Source organism: Budorcas taxicolor, chromosome 20 (genome assembly GCF_023091745.1).
Source record: "Budorcas taxicolor isolate Tak-1 chromosome 20, Takin1.1, whole genome shotgun sequence".
Classification (NCBI taxonomy): Eukaryota; Metazoa; Chordata; class Mammalia; order Artiodactyla; family Bovidae; genus Budorcas; species Budorcas taxicolor.
Window position 1 is genome coordinate 36062934 of NC_068929.1, and position 27606 is coordinate 36090539.

Here is a 27606-nt window from a genome sequence, read left to right on the forward strand (position 1 = left end):
CTACGCCTCTCCGGACGCGCCGCAGAGTGACGCGGCGCAACCGCGCCCCGCCTCCTCCCCCTTTCCTTCCTCCTCCCCCTTTCCTTCCTCCTCCCCCTTCCCCTCCTCCTTCCCCTCCCCCTCCCCGCTCCGCTCCCTGCGTTTCCCCCAACCCCCTGCCCTCCTGCCCCGGTCCCACCCCAGAAGAAGCCTCCAGAGCCGGGGAGAGAAAGGAGAGATGGCCCAATTGAGCGTGGTTCGCAGCGGAGCTTGAAGCTCCCACCAGAAATCACTGCGCCCCTCACTTAAGGCCGCAATCTCAGGCGCTCTGACCTCACCCACTGATATAAGATCTCTCGCCCTTTGCCCCTCTATAACTGCGTTACTTCACCCAAGGCTGTCCTTCTGTGTGGAACTCATTTCCTCTTTGCCTGGGTCTGGGCGACTCTTACTTATGCAATAGATGGCCGTCTACACTATTTGGTGCTTAATGCCTGATGCTGGGAAAGACTGAAGGCAGGAGGAGAAGACAGAGGATGAGATGGTTGGATGGCGGCATCAACTGATGGACATGAGTTTGACCAAGCTCCTTGAGTTGGTGATGGACAGGAAAGCCTGGTGTACAGTAGTCCATTGGGTCACAAAGAGTCAGGGCTGAGCCACTGAACTGAAAGTGAAACCTGGTTTAACTTATTGTCAACCTGCAGTTTCCAGGACATAAAGCTACCCGTTCTCTTCGTCAAAATAATCAACTATGGAGATTTCTAAATTTCAGAATCAGCCTCTGCCCACCATTGTCTTATCTCAATTCTTAAAACATTCTCTCATGTATTACCCAAATCACCCATATTAAAAAAATCCTTTTTCTTGTTGCACACTTTTTGAAGTATTGATTTATAACGTGTTAATTTCTGGTGCCCAGCAAAGTGACGCAGTTATATGTATATATATATACTTTATATGTATATATAAACTTTTTAATATTCTTTTCTGCTAGTTTAACACAGTTCCCTGTGCTATTCAGTAGGATCTTGTTGTTTATCCATTCTATATATAATAGCTTGCTTCTCCCCCTTCATCCCTCCCCCACCCCCATCCCTTCACCCGAAAGTCTGTGGTCCATCTCTGTGAGTCTGTTTTGAAGATATGTTCATCTGTGTCACATTTTAGTTTCCACACATACGTGATATGGTATTTGTCTTTCTCTGACTTCACTGTTTACTCTATGTCCAGTCATGTTGCTGCAAATGGCATTATTTTCTTTTTTATGATTCAGTTATATTCCATTGTATGTGTATATACCACATCTTTCTCCATTCATCTGTCCATGGACATTCAGTTGCTTCCATGTCATGGCTAGTGTGAATACTGCTGCTATGAACATGGGGTACATGTATTTTTTGAATTATAGTTTTGTCCAGATATGTGCCCAAGAGTGGGAAATTAATCCCATTTTTTTTAATAGTCTTCAAAAATAGAGGATCAGCAACTTCACAAAACCATTTAAGACTAAGGATCATGATAGGCTACAGGAAACATACATAAGTTGTGTGTATTTATACAAATAGTTAAATATATGTTTAACATAATATTCATCTCTATCTGTATCTATATCCATATTTATATTCTACATAACAGAGCGCAATAATGCTTAATAATGGACACAGTGCTTACGAGCTTGTATTTACACTTCAAAAGTAAATTATCTGGGGATCTAAATGTCAAATAACAGAAATCCAATAAAGTCCCAGAGGTTCTGTGAGATCTGAATATTAGGTTTCATCATTTATCTTGCATGCCATTGCTAGGAGCCAATAACCAACCCAATTTCAGGCTTAGTTCTGCAAGGGATTCAAGACAAGAAAAAGAACCATTAATTAATTGGCATTTCTCCTACCTCTCTAGGAATAACACAAATAAATCAGTTTAAGTCTGAAGTACTAAAATGGTTCTCAGCTCTTAGAAAATGACTTCCCAGGGAAGTCTCAGAGTAAGTCATTCTTCTTTTCTGATGTCAAACTGATTAATGGTTTCAAAAGTCTGATCCATTCGTAACTGAATGCTCCATAAACTTCTCACTTCAAAGGATTTAGCAGTTATCAATGATTGTTATTTGTTTACAGCTGAAAAATGTTGCTATTCCAATTTCATAATTCCTTTAATTAAAGACAAATTATCCCTCATCAACCATTTGAATACCCTCCCCAAGACTGGAATTGGCTTTATCTCCAAGGAGCCTTACTTCACTTTAATGGGAAATGATATTTGGACATTATTTAGTGGTCTACATATACATAAAGCAAAGTAAAGTAATGCTCAAAATTCTCCAAGCCAGGCTTCAGCAATATGTGAACCGTGAACTCCCTGATATTCAAGCTGGTTTTAGAAAAGGCAGAGAAACCAGAGATCAAATTGCCAACATCCGCTGGATCATGGAAAAAGCAAGAGAGTTCCAGAAAAACATCTACTTCCGCTTTATTGACTATGCCAAAGCCTTTGACTGTGTGGATCACAATAAACTGTGGAAAATTCTGAAAGAGATGGGAATAACAGACCACCTGACCTGCCTCTTGAGAAATCTGTATGCAGGTCAGGAAGCAACAGTTAGAACTGGACATGGAACAGACTGGTTCCAAAAAGGAAAAGGAGTACCTCAAGGTTGTATATTTTTACCCTGCTTATTTAACTTGTATGCCGAGTACATCATGAGAAATGCTGGACTGGAAGAAACACAAGCTGGAATCAAGATCGCTGGGAGAAATATCAATAACCTCAGATATGCAGATGACACCACCCTTATGGCAGAAAGTGAAGAGGAGCTAAAAAACCTCTTGATGAAAGTGAAAGAGGAGAGCGAAAAAGTTGGCTTAAAGCTCAACATTCAGAAAACGAAGATCATGGCATCCGGTCCCATCACTTCATGGGAAATAGATGGGAAAACACTAGAAACAGTGTCAAACTTTTTTGGGGGGGGCTCCAAAATCACTGCAGATGGTGACTGCAGCCATGAAATTAAAAGATGCTTACTCCTTGGAAGAAAAGTTATGACCAACCTAGATAGTATATTAAAAAACAGAGACATTACTTTGCCGACTAAGGTCCGTCTAGTCAAGGCTATCGTTTTTCCTGTGGTCATGTATGGATGTGAGATTTGGACTGTGAAGAAGGCTGAGCGCCAAAAAATTGATGCTTTTGAACTGTGGTGTTGGAAAAGACTCTTGAGTCCCTTGGACTGCGAGGAGATCCAACCAGTCCATTCTGAAGGAGATCAACTCTGGGATTTCTTTGAAAGGAATGATGCTAAAGCTGAAACTCCAGTACTTTGGCCACCTCATGCGAAGAGTTGACTCATTGGAAAAGACTCTGATGCTGGGAGGGATTGGGGGCAGGAGGAGAAGGGGACAACTGAGGATGAGATGGCTGGATGGCATCACGGACTCGATGGACGTGAGTCTGAGTGAACTCTGGGAGATGGTGATGGACAGGGAGGCCTGGCGTGCTGCGATTCATGGGGTCGCAAAGAGTCTGACACGACTGAGTGACTGAACTGAACTGATATACATAAAGGGATGAGTTATTTCCTATTCAAATTTAGAACTACAAAATTTTTACCTTAATTCCACGTCTCTTCTCTTACACTGAAAATTCTCATTTCTAATTACATACTTTTCAATTTTCAAACTTAATAATGTAAGTATCAAGGAGGTTGATTTCTTTCCAGTTCTTTTTGCACTTGGGGATATCACACTAAGGGTGTCCAAATTACTGTGTTTTAAAGATAACTGATTCCAAATTAGGAAAGGATTATGTCATGGCTGTATATTGTCACCCTGCTTATTTAACTTACAGGCAGAGTACATCATGTGAAATGCTGGGCTGGAAGAAGCATGAGCTGGAATCAAGGTTGCCGAGAGAAATCAATAACCTCAGATATGCAGATGACACCACCCTTATGGCAGAAAGCAAAGAAGAATTAAGAGCCTCTTAATGAAAGTGAAAGAGTGAAAAAGTTGGCTTAAAACTCAACATTCAGAAAACTAAGATCATTGCATTTGGTCCCATCACTTCATGGCAAATAGATGGGGAAGCAATGGTAACAGTCACAGACTTTATTTTGGGGGGCTCCAAAATCACTGCACATGGTGACTGCAGCCATGCAATTAAAAGATGCTTGCTCCTTGGAAGAAAAGCTATGACCAACCTAGACAGCATATTAAAAAGCAGAGACATTACTTTACCAACAAAGGTCCATCCATCTAGTAAAAGCTATGGTTTTTCCAGTAGTCATGTATGGATGTGAGAGTTGGCCTATAAAGAAAGCTGAGCACGAAATTATTCATGTTGTTGAACTGTGGTGTTGGAGAAGACTCTTAAGAGTCCCTTGGACTGCAAGGAGATCCAACCAGTCCACCCTAAAGGAAATCAGTCCTGAATATTCATTTAAAGGACTGATGCTGAAGCTGAAACTCCAATACTTTGGCCATCTGATGTGAAGAACTGATTCACTGCAAAAGATCCTGATGCTGGGGAAGACTGAAGGCGGGAGGGGAAGGGGATGACAGAGGACGAGATGGTTGGATGGCATCACCAACATGATGGACACGAATTTGAGTAGGCTCTGGGAGTTGGTGACGGACAGGGAGACATGGCATGCTGCAGTCCATGGGGTCCCAAACAATCAGACAAGACTGAGTGACTGAACTGAAAGGTAACTGAAACATTCCTGTATATTGAAGCCACCAACTTGCTACACAATTACAGTTAATTTGCTTCATTTTGTTTTGGATTTTTAGTTTTAATTTTTGATGTTATCTTATTTTTAAAAAAACTGCAAAAATGTAGTATGTGATTCCCAAGCCAATGGACAAAAGTCACCATATATTCAGAAGTCTAGTTTACATCCTGATCCCCTACATCTGATTCCGCTCCCCCATCTCCTCCTTTCACCATAGATAACCATCTTTTAGTTTTTTAAAATATAAACAAACAAGGTTATACAAACACATTTATCCTCTTTCTTAAGTAGTACTGTATACCTTTTCCACCTTCCCACTTAGTAATACCACTCCACAGCATTTTAAAGAACTATTCCTCTTTGCTTTATAAAGCTACATGCTACTCAGTCATGTGCATTTACCACGGCTTAATCAATTTTTAAACAGGGTATGCATAATATTTAGATGACTAATATTTATTAAATGCATCTGACTTGTGAGTTAAATGTGAGACCAAAAGTTAAGTGTGAGACCAGAAGCCCAGTAAATGAAGCTGAATGTTAACTGTGGAAGTTGGTATATTATAGCAGGTATATACACATTTGGAGGATGGGGCTGAAAAACTTCTGAAAATTGTAGGTTTTCTTCCAGCCATACTAACTGTAAACATTTAAGATGCCTATACAGTCAGTGATTTCCTCTCTGAAAGCTGCTTCCCACTTAGAATGCCAGCACTACTTGAACTAAGCAAACGTTAGTGAGTGCTCACTAGCCAGAACAAGAACCAGCCATTTGGGAATTCCCAGCCAGCCCAGTGGTTTGGATTCCGTGCTCAATGCCGAAAGCCTAATTTCAATCCCTGGTCAGGGAACTAATATTCCAAAAGGGACGAGGCCAAAAGAAGGGGGAGTTAGTTATTCTGGTTGATGAGTAAGGCAGATAGTCACTTCAGTTGCTCAGTCATGTCTGACTATGCAACCCTAGGGACTATAGCACACCAGGCTTCCCTGTCCGGAACCAACTCCAAGAGCTTGCTCAAACTTACATCCTTTGAGTCCATGATGCCATCCAACCACATCTCATCCTTTATTGTCCCCTTCTCCTCCTGCCCTCAATCTTTTCCAGCATCAGGGTCTGTTCAAATCAGTGAGTTCTTCGCCATCAGGTGGCCAAAGGACTGGAGTTTCACCTTCAGCATCAGTCTTTCCAATGTGTATTCAGGACTGATCTCCTTCAGAATGGACTGGTTGGATCTCCTTGCAGTCCAAGGGACTCGAGTCTTCTCCAACACCACAGTTCAAAAGCATCAATTCTTTGGCACTCAGCTTTCTTTATAGTCCACTCTCACACCCATACATGACTACTGGAAAAACCACAGCTTTGACTAGACAGACCTTTGTTCACAAAGTGTCACTGCTTTTTAATATGCTGTCTAGGTTGGACATAACCTTTTCTTCCGAGGAGCAAGCGTCTTTTAATTTCATGGCTGCAGTCATCATCTGCAGTGATTTTGGAGCCCCAAAATATAAAGTCTCTCACTGTTTCCATTGTTCCCCCATCTCTATTTGCCATGAAGTGATGGGGCCAGATGCCATGATCTTTGTTTTCTGAATGTTTAGTTTCAAGCCATCTTTTTCACTCTCCTTTCACTTTTATCAAGACTCTTTAGTTCTTTTCTTTCTATAAGGGTCATGTCATCTGCATATTTGAGGTTATTAGTATTTCTCCTGGCAATTTTGATTCCAGCTTGTACTTCATCCAGCCTGGCATTTTGCATGATGTATTCTGCATATAAGTTAAATAAGCAGGGTGATAATGAACAGACTTGACATACTCCTTTCCTGATTTGGAACCAGTCTGTTGTTACATATCCAGTTCTAACTGTTGCTTCTTGGCGTGCAAACAGATTTCTCAGGAGGCAGGTAAGGTGAATCAAGGTAATTTGGAAGCAGTCAAATAGGAGATGACAAGAATGAACATTGATTGACATTTTAGGAATCACTGAACTAAAATGGACTGCATTGGGTGAATTTAACTCAGATGACCATTTTATCTACTACTGTGGGCAAGAATCTTAGAAGAAATGGAGTAGCCCACATAGTAAGAGTCCAAAATGCAATTCTTGGATGCAGTCTAAAAAATGACAGAATGATCTTTTGTTTGTTTCCAAGGCACACCATTCAATATCACAGTAATCTAAGTCTATGCCCTAACAGGGTAATGCCAAAGAAGCTGAAGTTGAACAGTTTTATGAAGACCTACATAACCTTCTAGAACACCCAAAAAAGATGTTCTTTTCATTATAGGGGACTGGAGAAGTCAAGAGATACCTGGAGTAACCGGCAAATTTGGCCTTTGAAAACAAAATGAAGCAGGTCAAAGGTTAACCGAGTTTTGCCAAGAGAATGCACTGGTCATAGCAAACCCCCTCTTCCAAACAACACAAGAGAAGACTCTACACATGGACATCACCAGGTGGTTAATATCGGAATCAGATTGATTATATTCTTTGCAACCAAAGACGGAGAAGATCTATACAGTCAGCAAAAACAAGACCAGGAGCTGACTGTGGCTCAGATCATGAACTCCTTATTGTCAAATTCAGACTTAAATTGAAGACAGGTAGAACCACTAGACCATCCGTTTAGGACCTAAATCAAATCCCTTCAGGTTATACAGTGGAGGTGACAAATAGATTCAAGGAATTAGACCTGACAGAGTGCCTGAAGAACCTGGACAAAGGTTCGTTACACTGAAAGGAGGCAGTGATCAAGACTATCTCCAAGAAAAAGAAATCCAAAAAGGCAAAATGGTTGTCTGAGGAGGCCTTACAAACAGCTGAGCAAAGAAGAGAAGCTAAAGGCAAAGGAGAAAACAAAAGATATACCTATTTGAATGCAGAGTTCCAAAGAATTAGCATGGAGAGAAAATAAAGCCTTCCTCAGTGACCAATGCAAAGAAATAAGAGGAAAACAATAGAATGGAAAAAGATTAGAGATCTCTTCAAGAAAATTAAGAGACACCAAGGGAACATTTCATGCAAAGATGGGCACAATAAAGGACAGAAATGGTATGGACCTAACAGAAGCAGAAGATATTAAGAAGAGGTGGCATGATTCCACAGAAGAATGATACAAAAAAGATCTCCATGACCCAGATAACCACGATGATGTGATCACTCATGTAGAGCTAGACATCCTGGAATGCGAAGTCAAGTGGGCCTTAGAAAGCATCACCAGGAACAAAGCTAGTGGAGGTGATGGAATTCCAGTTGAGCTATTTCAAATCCTGAAAGATGATGCTGTGAAAGTGCTGCACTCAATATGCCAGCAAATTTGGAAAACTCAGCAGTGGCCACAGGACTGGAAAAGGTCAGTTTTCATTCCAATCCCAAAGAAAGGCAATGCCAAAGAATGTTCAAACTACGGCACAATTGCATTCATCTCACACACTGCAAAGTAATGCTCAAAATTCTCCAAGCCAGGTTTCAACAGTACATGAATCATGAACTTCCAGATGTTCAAGCTGGATTCAGAAAAGTCAGAGCAGCCAGAGATCAAATTGTCAATATCCATTAGATCATCGAAAAAGCAAGAGAGTTCCAGAAAAACATCTACTTCTGCTTTATTGAATAAGCACTTCGAATATTAACTTGTTTTTTTCTTCCAACCTGTGAAGTAGGTATGATTATTATTCCTGTGTTAAACAACAGAATGCTAAGGCACAAAAAGGTTAAATTTATATGGTGTCACAAAGCTAGGAAACAAGAGAGCTGGGGTTTAACCAAGCCTCTGGCTCTAGAACCCATATTCCTAAACACTAAACTACTCTGTCTGAAGGTTATCAGGATAATCTGAATATCAGAATAATACTGTCAATACATTATCAAACCAGAGTCCATTGCCTATATGCATTAAAGCCAATCTATTGACACTCAGATCATGAAGGACAGCGTAGCATTTATTGCAGACACAAAATAAGAAGCATGCACCGTTAGTGTTCAAAAGAAGATTCCCAGATTCGCTGATGGCTTTCAGATAGTTTTTTAAAGACGGAGTAAAGGGAGAGAGTTGCAAGGTACCTGATCAGCCTGTGGACATTCTTCTGATTGGTGGGTGGCAGTCAACAGCAACATCCTTCTGGTTCATATCAGTCTGGGACCTATGTTCCTGTGGTCGGCCTACAATTTACCTTCTTCTATGTGGTGCGAGTTTGAGTATTTGCAAAACAGCTCAAAGCATATGGTTTATAACATTATCTATAACCCTTGAGGAGGAACTAAAGGTCCTTGACTTTGTTTAATGGCTAAATCATTATTTTGTCTTGTTTGACTGTTTCTGCATTCTCACTTCTCTGATTAAATTTATATTTTGAACTTGGGGAAGGCCTGGGAAGCTGAAGTTCTTCTATGAAGAGGCAGGTAGAGGACATAGTGGGTGGAGGCGGCAATCTGTCTCAGAAAGGCCCCATAAGGTTGTGCTTGGTTATAAACACTAAATTAAGATGATGAAAGTTTTCATTCCAATACAATACCCCAATATAAAAGAAAACAAAGAACAAACAAAAAACAAATGTGGGATTATGGTTTTATTTTTTTTAAAAATGTTATATGCTCCAAAACACTTTACTTGGAAATATTCACTAGAAGTAGGAAAACAAACAACAGTACAGGACAGCAGCACAAATGCATGATGCGCACTTTGACTGTGAATGCGTTAGATGCATGTTAATGTAATACTTTCACAACGCGACAGCTCATACTGTGTTAAAAAAAAAAGAATATAAGAAAGCGATGCTAGAGAACTACGGAATCCTGTACTCTGTGCAGAAGGGATATCCTTATGGGAGCCAGAAAAGGAGCCCTGGAAGGTGGAGAAAAAAAGTGACAAGCGATCTACAACTAGCCTATCAGCCAGCTGTGAGTTTTTAAAAAATGGCATTAAAAAGAATCTGAGAAAGCCTTTAGAGACCATACCCCCTTATATTACAGAATTTCCAGTGGAGCTTACAGTTGGAACTTACTTGCCTTCACAAGGCAAGAGAAATTTTATTGTGGGGTTTTAGCCATGACTCTCACCTCACCCTACTGAACACGAAGAAATAAAGAGAAAGCCTCTGTCATGATGTGCACTTTAATCGGTGTCAAGCAATTCACAGTAGCCAGAAACCATACAAATGCAGCAAAGCAGACAAGCCTTTAACTAAGTCTCAAAGCCTAGTCAACATGGGAAAATTCATCCTGGAAGAGAACCATGCAAATTTAAGGATTATGAAAATTCCTTTAACAGAGTTAAAGTTTTAGTAACCCATCAAGGAGTTCAAAATGGAGAGGAACTCCAAGTGTAATAAATTCTACAAGGCCTTTAGGTTATCACTTACCCAACAGTAAGGCCCACATTGGAGACAAACCCTTTAAATGTGATCAAAATGAAAAGTTCTTAGGAAGTGATTAATTCTTTAATCCAGCATCAAAACTTTCAAAAGAGAAATTCTATGAATACACTGAATGTGAAATGGGCACATTTGATGGTGTTTAAACAGAGGGCAGACACAAATGATGAAGTAGACAGGTGCTTGGAGGTGTCTTCCCAACCACCCTAAATAAAACAGCACCTTTCTTAAGAGTCACGCTAGCCCCATACCCTGCTTAATTATTCATAGCACTCATTACTCACCACACTATATTTTTACTTCTTAAAATGCATTAACTTCTTCCACTAGAATATAAACTCTGATGTTTTACAAAGCTATATTCCCAGTGCTTAAGGATAAAACTTAGCATGTAGTAGGCACATGTTGATAAGTAAATTGTAATACTTTGATCAGTGAATTATAGTACCTTCCTTAGGTGAAGTATTTGGTATTTTGAAGTTAATCCATTCTAAATGAAACAGAATTCACTTGGCAGGCTTTAACATATAAAAATGTACTGTTCATTGCTTCGTGATATATCACGGTAAAAAGCACTGTAACTGTTATGATCTACAAATTATTCTCCAATTGTGTGGGGGATGAAACAGTTGTACAAGAAGCACCACAACAGCACCCTCACTAGTATACCAACCAGTGAGAGACCCAAAAGGGCTGCTTCACAAGGGTCATGAAGACAAACTAGAGTCTCTAGCTTCTGAAGACAAAGTTCTCTTTTTCCCTCTGGTTCTAAATCTAAACAATACTTTACTCCTCTGAGGAATAATTCCTTCTTGGCCTTGTCAACCACTGGTACAAGAAGGCATGGCAGTTTGGAATCAGATATCAGAAACCCTTTTGTGGCAGAGTTCAGCACTTAAGAATTATGTCTCTTATTAATTCAAACAGTATTACTAAGGGCCTACCATTCATTAAGCACTATGCATAAAAATAAAATTTCAAAACATGGAATTTGTCAACTCTTAAAAAAAATGACTATAAAGCCATATAATCGGTGTGATAACATGGGAGGGAAAGATTCAGGGAAGGGAAGATTCAGGGAGCAAAAACAAAGAAACTTGTAACTTTGACTGAAAAGGGCTGGAAAAAGCCTTACAGACACAGTATCACTGGGGCCGAGTCCTAAAGGAAAAATATTCCCTTAGCCACAAAGAAGGGCAACGCATCCCAGTTAGAAGTAACGATAATAACAAAGGAAAAAAAAACCACACAGCACATTGGGAAATGAACTGGTACACTTGTGACTGATCATGATGCTCCAAAAGGGGTGAAGTGAGGATGGGTAGTCTGTGATTTAAATCTTCATGCTTAGAAAGCATAAAGGCATTTTCACAGCAAAACCTGTTAAAGACTGAATTAAATAAAAATCTTTTTAGCTGTGTGAGGATAAACAAGAGATAGAGATAGGGAGAAAGTCTCCACTTGTCCCAAGAGGTTCTATCAGAACATTTATCAAAAAGGAGCCTAAGGAACACTGTACTAGAATATGATCACACACGAAGAGCTACAGAGATGAGACTGGCAAGGTAGGCAGAAGAAAGCAGATTACAGCATTCTGTGTTGCCCTGCTTTGTGGAAGATCGAAAAAAAAAAAACAGAAAACGTGAACTGGAAAAGATTTTAGATGAAAGATGAAGATTAGCTGTGTGTGAGCATGTTAAATTTAAAATTACTGTGGGATGTCTAAGTGAAGATATTTAATAGGCAATTAGAAAGAAGGTTTAGAGAGCAGAAGTTGGGATTCAAAGTACAGGTTTGGGAGTCAGCCTAACATTACAGGTAGTAAAGCCATGGTTATGAATAACATCACACAGAGGTACAGTTGATCCTTGAACAATGAGGGGATTAGGGATGAATCCTCCTGGCAGTAAAAAATCAGAATATAACTTATAGTCAGCCATCCATACTGTAACTCCTCCATATCTGAGGATATGACCAACTGCTGGTTGTGCAGAAGTGTAGTATTAACTATTGTAAAAAAAATTTATAGGCAGTCCCATGTAGTTCAAAGTTCAAACTTGCATTGTTCAAGGGTCAACTGTATTTAGAGTAAGTAAAAAAGAAAAAAAAAGAGAAAGGTAGGAAGTAAATAGGGGAGGAGGAGGAAAAAGAGAAAAAGGATAGTACTTTGGGAAATAGCAATACCTACAGGGTACAGACAGGAAAAAAGAGAAGCCCTGGGAAAAAGGAGGAAGTCGGCAGAAAGGAAAGGTGGGGAAACCGGTGGAAAAGTGGGAAAATGAGTAGGGCAAAGCGGGGAAACAGAGACTGACCTCCTCATAGTCTCTATTTTCTGTTAAAATAAGACTAAGAGCCATGTGCTAGGGGAGGAGACAAATGGCCAGAGAAAAATGATGAGGCAAGTCAGAGGTGTGTGTGAGCCACAATGGGAAAGGGACAGATAAAATGGCTTATGCTGAGGGCTCTTCTAAACTTGAAGGTGAGATACCTAGAGTGACTCCACTTGGAAGGGCTACAGGAACTTCACATGGAATTCAGTATCCCAGAAAATGATAGGATTAATTCAATATGGAGAGAAGGGTTGAAGAATGATTAGGCTGAAGGACAAGGGGAAGATGGGATCTGAAGGGACTGTGGAAAGCTCTTCATGTGGTGTCCCAGAAAACCAAGGCTGGGCAGAGAAGGAAGAAAACTCTGAAAGGGGCTGATGGTGAGGAGAAGAGCAGTAGTAAGAGGAGGCTCTGAAGAAGCAAAAGAGACAGGAAAGAAGTAAGAGAGGGAGAAAAATCAACAAAAATGAGGAAGTAAAAAGTTGGAAAGATGAAAATGTCATTAGTTACTGAAATTGAAGATTTCAGAAACAGAAACTCAGGAGGGTGATATTCATGGAGTGGCCATGGGAGTCAAGTTCCTGGAATGTGATGAAGTCAATGGCCCAGAGATTGAGGATACCGGCAAGGTATCAGACAGGTCATCCCTAGACGACAACAGGAACTGAGGTAGACAGAAAGACTGTCAGTGAGATACCAGGCTGAGCTCTTGGCCTTTAACACCCCTACAATCGAAGACAGAAAATATTAAAATTTCAGAATGTATGAAAAGATGTGCCCTAAGACACATGACTAATGGCAGGCTAACCTAATGGTTTTATCTTCATTATTCGGTTAATAAACCATGCAAATTCTTTTAAACAAAAGAAGAAAAATCATTGTAAAATTTTTATAAAATGCCTAACACTAAAAATTTTAAATGCCATTAGTACTATGTAGTGAAACAAAAATTTTTCTGTGGAGTCTTTATTTATCTTACTCTGAAAATGGTACATGGATACAAGTCACAATTTTTCATTTTGCCAATTTTTAAATATACCCATAGCATATATCCAAAGCAAAGAGGTGACCTGATTTTAATCTCTAAAGTGTAGCAAACTTCAAAAGAGGGAGACTAAAAAAAAAATGTAAAAAGTTAAAATGTTCAGTTTTATGTTATGTATATTGTACCACAATAAAAAGAATCTGAAGTATTAATAACAGAAAAAATCTTTATAGAGATAAATTGGATTCCTTCTTAATATTAGTCATAGGATATCTGTAGTTCAGGCTGAGTTAGAATAATGTAAATGCCATTTCAGAAATTAAAGAATCATTCCTTCACAGGTTTAAGAATATATAGTGAAGACGTAATGGCATTTAAAAAAGGGTAACCATGCTGGTTATCTTTATGTAGTGTAATGTTCATAAATTCAGTATCATTATGTCTTCTTTTCTGGAATTTTCATTTCCTGAGTCTTTTTGTTTTTCTGTTTGAAAAGGACTAGAAGAACTTACTAGTTAGTGTGATGCTGAAAGAAGTTTAAAATTTGTTTTGCATTTGTTGTATTCCATTCTTGTTCTTTCAGGGGTCCTTCGCATACAAATACATACTTTTTCAAAATTTTCTCTCCTACTTCTCGGAAATCCAAAGGTTCTTTGTGTGCAGCATAGCTTGCTCCAGAAACGCCAGTATCCATTTCATGATTTTCTGGCTGTTGATCTGCACAATGCTTCAATCCCCAGTAACACATTTCTCCACTGTACATCATAGCCAGCAAATGAATGTCACTAAATATTCCTAGAAAAGTCATTTAAGTTGAGAGATTAGAATTTAAAAACTTTAAAAGAAACCCTAATGATTAAGACTCTAATAAAATCCTTTTATATCATTAAGCATTTTCCCTTCTCATTTAACAGTTATACTTAGAAAAGCCAAGTATCACTTAATATAATCCTCATTTCATTGACACTTCCATCTCTACTTTATAAAAGAAGCCAAATCCCACCCTCCCCCAAAATTATTTTTAAAGAATCATTTAGGTTCGTGTATTCACCTTTCTGGGATTATCTTTAGGATCTGTTTGAAAATCTAATCTAAGTTAATGGAACCTCTCCCAGAAACATGCATTCCATATTCCACATACTACTCCGAGATTCCCTCAGTCCCATTCATGAACAGAACTTTTATTTAGGGGGTATATTCAAGGATCAGTAATACAGTTCCTATATTTCTACAATACAATCCTGCATAATCATGTCCCTTAGAGGCCATATAATTTGAAATAACTGAAGGTGTTAAATTGTATCCAAGATGCTTCATCTTCTCAGGAAAAAGGAATACACTGCAGGATTTCCATCAAAATTTGAAAGCATGATTGCAGAAAAAGGCAATTATATGATTAAACATATATGACACACAGAGTTTATTTGATATTTTTTTTAAAAAACCCTAGAATAGTAAAGATTTGGGGATAAATGATCAACTTTGTACAACTCACCAAAGCTCTTTAAACCTCAGTTTGCAAAACTCAGGATTCCACATGCCCTAATTATTTCATGGAATTTTAACGAGCTTTTGTTCTGAGATTTTTTTCTCTTTAGCTATGAAGAAATGAAGTGAAAAGAAAAGATTATGGGTAATATGCCTTGTACTTATTAAGTTGTTTTGTACATATTACCCATAATCATTTCTTTTTCACTTCATTTCTTCATAGTTAAAAGATCAAAATCTTCAGAGAAAAAGCTAGAATAGCATTAAATATTATTCAGAATGTAAAAAGAAACAGACCTAGAATCTGAGAGGATCTGGATAAAAATCACTAACTTTGTGTAACTCATCAAAGCTCTTTAGGCCCCAGTTTGCAAAAATCAAGATTCCACATGCTCTCCTTAATTTCATGAAGTTTTCTTAAGGAATAGTTGGTGGGGTTTCCCCCAACCCTAATTAATAATTTTCACTCCAGAATTATATTTCATATTAGATAGGGCATTTCATCGAATGCGTATCCTTTCTCATTTTTGTGATCTTACACCCTAATTATTCCTAAAAAGACTGGTAAAGTAAGGAGATAGGAGCAAAACTGAATGAAAGGTTGAACTTTTAAGTAGACTAGATCTTTAGAAGGAAGAGCTGAAGTAAGACCCACAAAGTGAGGCCACATGGGCAAGATGAGAAGTGTTTACTTAAGGGAGATCTGGCAGCCAATTTACATGCAACTCTAAGCTAGCCTCATCCTTTATACTAACAAGGAATGACAGCTAAGAAAGGTACACAGATATCCCATAGGAAGGCGTCTCTGAGGAGCAAAAGAACAGCTATATACTAAAGAATGTTTCTGAAAATTCACTAGAATCACCTGGAGAACATGCTGAAATGCTGGTTGCTGGATTCCCACCTCCAAAACTTGCAGATTAAGGTATGGGATTGCATCTATGAATCTGCATTTTTAACAAAGACTTAAGATCTACGGTGAGGCTGCTGGTCCATAAACTATGCGAAACTATTGTTTCAAAATACCAAGGAAAGAGATGAACAACATAAAAAATACTCTTCCTCCCTCCCTACTCTCTCAAGGAATCCATTACTCTCTAGTTACACTGTTTTTGGTGCTATAAATTTTGATATTTTTCTGCTAAGTTCAGCATGGTTTTCAATAAAATACTTCACTATTTACTGTTCATATGCTTAGTGAACATGTATGAGAGTGTGAGGGATGAAGGGAGGGAGAGGATGAATAATCCATGAAGAGTGATGGCAGAGACTTTTATGTTAAAAAAAAAAAAAGTGGCCATACTGGCATTCTCTAGAAGCAGTGATGTCTAAATCTGACTGCATCATAATTACAGGAAGTAATAAAAATAGATTCCTGGACTCCAGATATTGAATCAGAACCTTAAGGTGATACACAGAAATCAGTATTTTTTAACAAGCTACCCAGGCAATTAGTGATCTCAATTCAGAGCTCCTCCTTCAAGACATCTGAAATTCAAGTTCTGGGCTAAGCAATGAGCCAAAGGCTGCCAGGATGGGTGGCTGTTAGTGGCATATAAAGGGCATAAACCAAGGATGCACACAGCTGAACAGTCCTTTAACCTATTTAACTCCAGGGTTATAGTGACAAGGCTATTTTTATAAGGGCCCACAGAATCAAGAAACACAGACATGAAATAAAAAGGTTTACTGAATACATTACTTGATAATTTCTAAAAGCAAAAAATTTAATGGCATACAGGTAATTATCAAAGGACAAAATGATCTCACCTTCTAAAAAGACATAAAAATCACCGAAAGCACACATTGTTTTGAGTTTTATCAAAAATCAGGCAAACTATCATTAACATCTGGCCAAAAAAGTTTTGATGATTCTTAAAGAACTTTCCACTCTAATTAGCATTAAGAACTATTCTGGGGCTTCCCTGGTGGCTCAGTGGCAAAGAATTCACCTGCCAACGCAGGAAAGACAGGTTTGATCCCTGATCTGGCAAGATCCCACATGCCGCAGAGCAACTAAAGCCGATGTGCCACAACTACTGAGCCTGTGCTCTAGAACCCGCAGGCCCCAACTACTGAAGCCCGCGTGCCCTAGAGCCCTGCTCCACAACAACAAAAACCGTTCTAATGAGAGGCCCGTGCATTGCAACTAGAGAGTAGCCCCCCGTTTACAGCAACTAGAGAAAAGCCTGTGCAGCAACGAAGATACAGCACAGCCAAAACAAGAAAAAAATAATTATTCCGAATTATGTTTTTTATACTGGCTAACAAAATTAAAAAAAAAACAAAACTTAAAACCCCTCCACCAGGGTCTGAAGAGTAATTTAGCCTATGAAAAGTAGGCTTCCTGGCTACTAGTCTACATCTCAAGAAGTCAAGTAGGGAGGAACAAACTGCTTTAGTTGGGAGCAAGCCAACACCAAGAGGACTGACTCCTGTGGCAAAACTGCTAGGGAGCTGATTTTACTTTCTTGTTTCCTGGAAAAAAAGAGACCCTATCTGTGCCTTTGATTCCCCTGTTGAAGAAGCAATGGAAGGTAGAGGCAAGTGTAATCAATTATAATCCAAAAGAAGACCAGTATCACAAGGATAGTAATAAAAAAAATTCCAGGCCATGAAAATATATAACTTTATGACTAGAAATGGGAGAATAAGGGAAATATTTTGCCTTTTTCTTTGACTTTAAATAGCTTTAATGTCCATCTCTGCCTTTTCTTTTAAATCAATCCATGCAGGTGAGGAAATTTTAGAAAGCTCATTTTCAATGCAGCTAATCAATTCACTAGTTACCTGGAATAAATACATCTCATGAATAAATCAAAACACATTTGTCAAAACACCATGCTCACTGAAGGAGCACTTTATATCCACAACAAGTTTTTTTAAGGACAAGCCATTTGCCTGAATAAACTGAAAGGAAACTTTTGGACACCAGTAGCCAGTCATATATGTTAATGGCACTTAATTCACAGTGGTTTTCTTTTTTCCATGCAATGTTTTCTAATAGAAAGGAAAAGTCTACAGCAGTTAACAAAGAAGAATTAAAACACACTTATAAAATTAAGACACAGAATTTTCCCTATGAAGTTTTCTTGTTCTTCCCATGTTTGATTTTTCTCATCAAAATTCCCCAGAATTTCACATGAAGTATAAAAGAAAGTTTGCATATATAATCTAACATCTTTCATCAGCTATGTGACCTTACCAGGCTTATAGGACCTCAGTTCTTCCATTTGTAAAAAGAGACACTAAAACTAAATGGTTCTTCCCTCTCAAACCTCAGTCTAAAACCTAAATGATGTTCTACTTCCAGTTCCAAACATTTTTAAGTGCACAGATGTTTTTGACAGAAACCAGTAGGTACCATCCAACATGCACTCTTCCCTTCTTTCTTAGTCAAGAGACTTTACTAGGGATGGCAACGTATAATGTAAAGGGCAATACATCCCAGATTCCCTTCTAGCTATATGAAGCTCTGTGATTAAATTCTGGCCAGTGCAATGTTGGCAGAAGTGTTCTCAGTATTGTAACAAGCTTCTAAGAAGGCTGTAAGAAAGACCTGGCTGAAAGAAAATTCCTTTTGCCATTCCTAGAGACTGAAACATAGCTGAAACAGAAGAACTCCAGCAGCATCTTGAGACACTGAAAATGGAAGCAATGTCCTCAACAGGGATGCCTGTTGCACAACTCTGGCAAATACTGTTTATATGAATTCTATAAAGCACATCCCTCTGAAGTTGCAGGGCTCTACTTCAAAAGATGATACAGGAAAAAGATAGGAATCTGATGCCATGAAGCCACCATAACCAGTTGTGGACCCTTTTTAAGTGAAAAAGCAGTAAATTTCTTCTTGTTTTGAAGTTACTTCTAGTCCCTGTTACAAGGAGCCAAACCTAGAGCCTGAGCAGGGCTGGGTGGGGATGCAAAGAAAGTAAAAGCAACATGATAAATTAATTTCTTTAAGCTATTAAACAGAGATTAGCAGTACTTTTATGTATTACATGAGAAGACTTCCAATTTTTAAAAAAGCCTTTTATTATTGTTTTGTCTGTAATGTAAACCTTGAAATTTACTTAAATCATTTAAATCTAAGAAACATTTTAAAATCTTAAAATGCTCTGAAACACTTAGAAAACTGAAAAAAAGAAATCATATTACCTTCACTTAGTAACTTAGCTGTGTCTAGGTCTTGGAAAGAAGCTCCTTCATTTAACTGGATGGGACACCGAAAATTCAGCATCTGTAGTAAGTAACTGATTCCATCAACAAGATACTAAATGAAAGTCAAAAACAAAGAATCCAGGTTATTAAATACAGAGCTATAGAAACTTCAAATGTTAATATTTCTACTCAGGAGACTACTGGCTAATAGCTATTACTAGATATGTCTTATGGTTATTGCATTACAATGCTGTAAGGACCCACTACCTTGAAATTTTTTAAAGGGTATTTTAAAGTATAACCCTCCAATTAGTAAAAGGGTATGGGGGAAAAAACCTTCAAGGATCACAGCCTTGTTGTGGTGAAGGGGCTTTTGTAACTCATGAACCATGCTGTGCAGAGCCATACAATATAGATGAGTCATAATGAAGATGGATGGGTCAAAAGCTGGTCTACTGGAGGAGGATATGGCAACCCACTCCAGTATTCTTGACTTAAGAACCCTATGAAGAGTATAAAAAGGCAAAAAGGTATGACACTTGAAGATAAGACCCCAAGGTTAAAAGGTGTCTAACATGCTACTGGGCAGAGCAACTACTAATAGCCCCAGAAAGAATGAAGCAGCTGGGCCAAAGCAAAAATGATGCCAGTAGAGGATGTCTCTGCTGATGAAAAGTATGGTCCGATCTATAAAGAACAAAGCTGCACTGGAACTTGGAATGTAAGGTCCATGAATCAAGGTAAATTGGACGTAGTCAAGCAGGAGGTGGCAAGATTGAACATCAACATCTTAGGAATCAGTGAACTAAAATGGTCAGGAATGGGCGGATTTAATTCAGGTGACCATTATATCTACTACTGTTGGCAGCAACTCCTTAGAAGCAATGGAATAACCCTCAGAGAGTCCAAAATGTAGTACTTGGGTAAACTTCAAAAATGACAGAATGATCTTGGTTCCCTTCCAAGGCAAAACATTCAACATTCACAGTAATCCCAGTGTACACTCCAACCACTGATGCCAAAGAAGCTGAAATTGAATGGTTCTATGATGACCTACAAGAACTTCTAGAATTATCACCAAAAAAAAAAAAAAAAGATGTCCTTTCTATCACAAGGGACTAGAATGCAAAAGTAGGAAGTCAAGAGATACTCAGAATAACAAGCAAGTTTGGCCTTGGAGTAGAAAATAAAGCAAGGCAAAAGCTAACAGAATTCTGTCAAGAAAACATGCCGGTCATAGCAAACACCCTTTTCCAACAACACGGGAGACAACTCTACACATGGACATAACCATCACCAGATGGTCAATACCAAAATTAAACTGATTATGTTCTTTGCAGCTGAGGATGGAGAAGCTCTATACAGTCAGCAAAAATAAGACCTGGAGCTGACTGTGGCTCAGATCATGAGCTACTTATTGCAAAATTCAAGCTTAAATTGAAGAAAGTAGGGAAAACCGCTAGATCATTGAAGCATGACCTAATCAAATCCCTCATGATTATACAGTGGAGGTGACAAACAGATTCAAGGGATTAAATCTGGTAGATAGAGTGCCTGAAGAACTATGGACAGAAGTTCATAACATTATACAGGAGGCAGTGACCAACACCATCCCAGAGAAAAAGAAATGCAAGAAGACAAAGTGATTGTCTGAGGCAGCTTTACAAATTGCTGTGAAAAGAAGAAAAGTGAAAGGCAAGGGAAAAAGGAAAAGATATACCAAACTGAATGCAGAATTCCAAAAAAGAGCAGGGAGAGGTAAGAAGGCCTTCTTAAATGAAAAATGCAAAGAAATAGAGGAAAAAACAGAATGGGAAAGACTAGAGATATCGTCAAAAAAATGAGGGACATCCAGCAAACATTTCATGCAAGGATGGGCATGATAAAGGACAAAAATGGCATGGACCTAACAGAAACAGAAGAGATTAAAGAGGTGGCAAGAATATACAGAAGAACTATACAAAAAGGTCTTAATGACCCAGATAACCACTATGGTGTGATCACTCATCTAGAGCCAGACATCCTGGAGTGCGATGTCAAGTGGCCCTCAGGAAGCATTACTATGGACAAAGCTAGTGAAGGTGATGGAATTCCAGCTGAGCTATTTCAAATCCTAAAGATGGTGCTGTGAAAGTGCTATACTCAATATGCCAGCAAATTTGGAAAATTCAGCAGTGGCCACAGGACTGGTAAAGATCAGTATTCATTTCAATCCCAAAGAGCAGCAATGCCAAATAATGTTTCAACAACTGCAAAATTGCACTCTTACACGCTAGTGTAACAAGGCTATACTCAAAATCCTTCAAGCTAGGCTTCAGCAGTACCTGAACCAAGAATTTTCTGATGTACAAGCTGGGTTTAGAAAAGGCCAAGAAACCAGAGACTAATTTGCCATCAATTTGCTGGATCACGAAGAAAGCAAAGGAGTTCCAGAAAAACATCTCCTTCTGCTTCACTGACTACACTAAAGTCTTCGTGTGGATCACAACAAACCATGGAAAATTCTTAAAGAGATGGGAATATCAGACCACCTTACCTGCCTCCTGAGAAACCTGTATGCAGATCAAGAAGCAACAGTTAGAACCTTACATGGAACAACTGATGGCTTCAAAATAGGAAAAGGAGGATGTCAAGGCTGTTTACTGTCACCTGCTTATTTAACTTATATGTAGAGTACATGTACATGATGTGAAATGCCAGGCTGGATGAAGTTCAAGCTGAACTCAAGACAGCCAGAAGCATCAACAACCTCAGACGTGAAGATCATACCACTCTAATGGCAGAAAGCAAAGAGGAACTAAAGAGCCTCTTCATGAAGGTGAAAGAAGAGAGTGAAAAAGCTGGCCTGAAACTGAGCACTAAAAAAATACCAAAATCAAGGCATCTGGTCCCATCACTTCATGCCAAATAGAATGTAAAAAAGTGAAAACAGTGACAGATTTTATTTTCTTGAGCTCCAGAATCACTGCAGACAATAACTGCAGCCATGAAATTAAAAGACATCTGCATCTGGAAGGAAACCTATGGTGAAGTTAGACAGTATATTAAAAAGCAGAGATATCACTTTGATGATAAAGGCCCCCATATGGTCAAAGCTATAGTTTTTCCATAAGTCATGTATGAATGTGAGAGTTGGACCATAAAGAAAGTTGAAGGCCGAAGAATTGATGCTGTTGAGCTATGGTGCTGGTGAAGACTCCTGAGAGTCCCTTGGACTACAAGATCAAACTAATCAATCTTAAAGGAAATCAACCCTGAAGATTCACTGGAATGACTTATGCTGAAGCTGAAGCTCCAACACTTTGGCCACGTGATGGGAAGAGTCAACTCACTGGAAAAGACCCTGATGCTGGGAAAGTCTGAAGGCAACAGGAGAGAATCAGATAGTTAGATAGCATCATCAACTCAACGGACATGAATTTGAGCAAACTCTGGGAGGTAGTGGAGGACAGAAGAGCCTCACATGCTACATTCCACGGGTTGCAGAGTCAGACACAACTTAGGGGCTAAACAACAAGGGAAAAAATCACTAACCAAGAACACATGATTCAGTAACATACTTGTCAAAAATGTCATCAGAGGAAGAAATCAATAAAGATAATCAAGATATGTTCAATAAGAACTTATTAAAAATATGGATACACTTACTATAATTTAGTAATACTACAATCAAATTTTTACATCTGAAACTGTGACCTCTTATTTGCAGGCCCACATAAACTGTGTGTACAACCAACCCAAGATAGGAAGAATCCACAGTGATACAAATATTAAGACAGGATCTTTGCATTTACTGATTTGCTCAGAAGAATCAAGAAAAATCAGAGAGCCACAATTTTCTAAGAGCAGGGTCATGTGGAATCTTTAGGAGTGATCTGCTAATAGAAAGAGGCTCACTACCAAGTTTTGTTTTCTTCAGGCCAAAAAATATGCTTAGAAATTAATACAGATTATCTGTCTTATATCATAAAGAATAAAAATCTGGGACTTAAAAAAAAGTGTAAAACTTTCCAGTTTACAAAGGATTTTCACATGTTATTTTATGGTTTTTCTTTTCCACATTATTTAATCTTCACAGTAATTCCAATTTAAGATTACACAGCTGATAAGTACAGGCCTGGAATGAAAACCCAGACCCTTCGACTCCTTGGTTCTTAATCCTATATTAAAGACAGATTTTAGAAACATTTAAATGCCAACAATCAAATATGTATGAGGAATTTGCCTTTTTACCTTTTTAAGTAAGCTAGATTTTCTTGTGAGCCATTCTCTCCTTTTGGTCAGAGAATGACAATACATGTAAAGTAGGGCTCCTCGCCTCCAGGAGAGACATTCCAGGAGCTCATCTCCAAGCAAATCGCAGTGCTGAAATACAACAAAGACTCAGTTAAAAAGAGAAACTTCATGTCTGTAAAAATAAAAACTAAATTTCAAAATATTGAGAAATTAAAAATATTCATTTCATAAAACCTGCCCTTTATTTAGCAACCTACACAGGAATGACTTACTTTGAATCAATTAGAAATATAGACATCTACTGCTACATAAAAATTAAAATAACTACCCTAATTTACAAGTATTTCTAGAAAATTGATATTCAACTATTTAAGTAACTAAATCTTCTAATGTATTTCAAATGTAAGTATTCCATAGTCTGATGGAAAAAGTAAGTTTTCAGAAATATATATATGTTACTCGAAACATTTTCTACTACTACTAAATTAAAATAATGGAAAGATTTGTACAAAAATACTTTAAATGAATCACACTTTTATTATGTGGTAATCATTTAAAACTTGGGATTATTTATTTACACAGTATTCCCTGATAAAACAGACAGCAACAAAGATATCTCGATAGAGACAGCCAGCAGATGGTTGAAGATGAGAAATTATTTGCATGAATGAATGGATTTCCCTGCTGATCCAGGGGTTTAGAGTAGTCAGGGCTAGATATAAAAATCTGGGGAATCATCGAAATAGAGACAGCAGTAAAAAGTGTGTGGACAAGTTGTCAAACAAAGACAAAATAGAAACTATTAGAGAATTAAGGAGATATTCTTGGGGAGTGCCTATGTTTCCAGAATGGGAGAAAGGTGAGATGCTTAGAAAGAGAAAGAGCAAGGCTTCTCAGAGATGAAGAGAAGCATGAAAGGCCTTTAGGGATGTTACGATCCCTGGAAAGACAGCAAATGTCCAGGAGGAAGTGGACTGTGAAAGAACCAGAGAGGTGGTCATTAAGATTACTAGGAACCTTCAAGAAAACATAGCATCTGCAAAAGTAAAGGGAGTAGAAATAGCAAATGTGCATCTTTAGAAAATGACTATGCACTGTGTATAACTTCAATATAGAAAATGTTCTGAAACATTTATAAAAATGGATGCTTTAGTTTTGACATTAGTCTGAAACGTTCAACTCTCATATATCCCTCCTTCAGTCAATTTAAAAGAGAGACAAAGACACATTTAAGAAGGAAAAAACACAGAACCTAAGGGTAGCGTAGCAGGAATTAGCAGCATTCCACCATAACTCATAGTTGTGCAAAACTTACTTTTGGAAGCATATTATTTTCTTGAACCAAAATTTCTGGTTCTGAAAGAAAATTGATCAACTCTTTTACTTTCTGTGAAGAATCTTCAGGAAAATCTTCATCTACTAGCTTGTTCTCCTCAAAATACGTCATGTCCAAAATAGCCTGAAGTAAGAGAGAAAAAAGTATAATATAAAAGATTTGAATTAGAATGATTAACTCTTACAGTTTAATCTTACATATATTCTTTGTGACCCCATGGACTGTAGTCCGCCAGGCTCCTCTGTCCATGGGGTTTTTCAGGCAAGGACACTAAAATGGGTTGTCATTTCCTTCTCCAAGGGATCTTCCCAGGGATCGAACCTGCATCTCCTGCATTGTGGGTGGATTCTTTACCTGCCGAGTCATCAGGGAACCTCCATTAGTCCTATCTGTAAATATAATCTAAGACGAATTTATAGTAAACTTCATAAGATTTAACTAAATACTGATTTAAGATAATCCAGCTTTCCTCAAAAAATAAAATGGATATTTATGTTTTAATTCAGGTAAGTTAATAATATATAATTATAAAAAGGTTTTTATATTCTTTGTTATTTGCATATATTACTTTCTGAACATTTTCTAAATGCCTGCCATATCAAGAAAAGGTCACTACCTCCAGTTTTGTACACTGAATCTTCAAAGGATTACCTGTTTCCCCAAATGAAGAGTCAGCTCTTTCAAACTACTTAATCCCTTGTCTCTGTTTAATCTACTTGATGAAGACTAAGGAAACTGAGTTCTACTATTAGTTCTACCTAACCAACCAAACACAAGTCATATTTTACTTCTTTTTTAAAGCCTCAGTTGCTTCATTGACAAATTGTCTTTTAAAGTCCCTGGCCTTGAGGATAAAATGAATTAACAGATGTAAATTACTTAGACTATGACCTAGCACACAGCACTACTTAAGTGACAGGTGCTGTTGTGTTAGAAGGCCTTAAGCCAGGAAGGGAGAGATCACCATCCTAAGGAAAAGGACCTGTTGATTTAGAACCACAAGTAAGCTCCAGAAAGGTTTGAGGAATTTTAATTATATCTCTAATTCTTTTGCCTTATTCTCAGAAATAAGTTAAAAGTGTTTACAGCTCTCCTATATGAAAGAAGTGGATAAACAGGGAACCTTCTGAAAGGAAAGAAAGAAAGTGAAGGAAATTTCTCCCGAGCTGCAATAGCTCTCTAGGGTTTGTGGGTACTTGTCAGAGGCTCATTCAACCACATCTGAAGGCAGAAACTATGTCCATGTATCTCCTAACAGAAAGCAGCGTCAGGCAGCTAAGTGCTATGAATGTGTGTTTTGGAAACTTGACTAAGTTTACTCTTATTCCTATTACAACTTCATCTTTATTATCCCCTGGCAATCAAGTAAGGGCATATGAAGCACTCTGTCAACTATAAAGTGCTATATAAATGATAGCTACTATAATAAAATTATGTTTTTTTCGGGTTTTGCTTTTTTATTGTGCTGCACAAATGCAAGATCTTAGTTCCCTGATGGAATTCCATCAGGGTGGAGCCTGTGCCCTCTGCAATGGAAGAACAGAGTCTTAACCACTACAACGCCAGGGAAGTCCCTCAAAATTATGTTTATTAATGTGAACTTGCCTCAGCAGTTTGAGAAAACCTAGAAAGAGAAAACCTCTCTTGTCCATAGAGAATTTGTCCACAAGAATTTGAAAGAAAAGGGAAAGAAGAAGGGGGAACAGTTTTCTGTTTTTATGGACTTGCATAACAAAAGCACAGGTAGTCAAGCGAAGAATTCAAAGGAAAGGTAAATTTCAGGGAAAAAAAAAAATAACCAGAGGCCTTATAGAAACCTCCATTCCCTCTAACCTTTCAGAGCTTGGAAATTGCGCACATGAGTATTTTGCTTAATTATCTATACGGGGAAGCAATATTGTTACCTGTAAGATTTTTCCCCTGACTTTATAATCCACACATCCAATAAACTTTACTTTTTTGCAAACTGCCTCACAGTTTCAAGTCTATATGCCTTATACATAGTTTTTTGAACAAAAACATTTTAAATAAAGAACATTAAACCTAAATTTTGGAGTCAACCCTCTTAAGTAAGCAACCTGCCCCCACAATATGTCAGAAACCATCTGATTCGGTACCTGTGTGTAAAGTTCTAGAAGATTTGATGGGGTTGAACATTCTTTGTCTTCTCCACACTGAAGTTTCAATTTTTCTAGAGCTGCAGAGGCGCGAATTAAAAAGTGATCTGTAAGAGATAAAAATATGATTACTTCACCTAGTTTCAGGTGCCTTTTAAACAACAACAACAAAAAGCTACATTATCTAAAATGATAAAGTTAATACAACATAGTAGTATCTTTTGTAAAACATTAAGTATATCATAATGCCTAACTCTACTTAAATTTATCATGGAAATTTTTTCTTAAAAGCTGGACTTAAAACTTTCTAGATTCAGTTGCCATTTCTTAAGCACAACCTGCCTGTACTTTCACAATGTTTATGATATTGACATATTCAAAATGTTTAACCATTAAATTTAAAACTTTTATTGGAAGACTACAAATAATATACATAAATCTATAGAAAGGACTTCCACTAAAAACTTATAATTTCATAAATACATTCTGTGAAGAAAAAAGACTGATTAAACCAAATGCCTCATAAAATGTAAGTGCTGTTAGTTATGAAATTATAACTTTATAATTATACTTACATATTTATGTATACAAATAGCTGTTGTAAGTAAAATTACGCAATATACCTGAGTAGTTTATTTCTTAAAAACCTAGAAATCAAAACCTGGACAAAATTAAACTAAATATTTCTGATACACCCTCTAAAAGCAACTCATCCTCACTTTCCCTCTACAGTGTCTAATTTATTCCTTTTTCCTTTTGCTTCTATGGTTTCACCTTTTCTTATGAATTTTTCCTCCCTAACCTACAAATTGTCCATATGCATCCAAGGTGCTATCCACCTTTGTGCGTCCTGGATTGGGAAGAACCC

General features: G+C 38.0%; 1 protein-coding gene across 2 annotated transcripts in view; it reads right to left on the bottom strand.

Annotated features, from left to right (window-relative positions):
* Window positions 1-1466: 1466 nt before the first annotated feature.
* Window positions 1467-27606, bottom strand: part of RIMOC1 (RAB7A interacting MON1-CCZ1 complex subunit 1) — a 28903-nt gene continuing 2763 nt past the window's right edge. Inside the window, exons 2-7 of one of the 2 annotated variants that reach the window (XM_052659040.1) lie at window positions 26739-26845; window positions 24601-24744; window positions 23283-23414; window positions 19047-19161; window positions 13913-14195; window positions 1467-1820 (exon numbers count right to left, since the gene is read on the bottom strand). In XM_052659040.1, the coding sequence (XP_052515000.1) occupies window position 1820; window positions 13913-14195; window positions 19047-19161; window positions 23283-23414; window positions 24601-24744; window positions 26739-26845 (782 nt within the window). In that variant the 3' untranslated portion in view covers window positions 1467-1819. Of the gene's footprint in view, window positions 1821-13371; window positions 14196-19046; window positions 19162-23282; window positions 23415-24600; window positions 24745-26738; window positions 26846-27606 lie in introns of those variants that run through there. The other variant, XM_052659039.1, reaches the window with a different exon arrangement.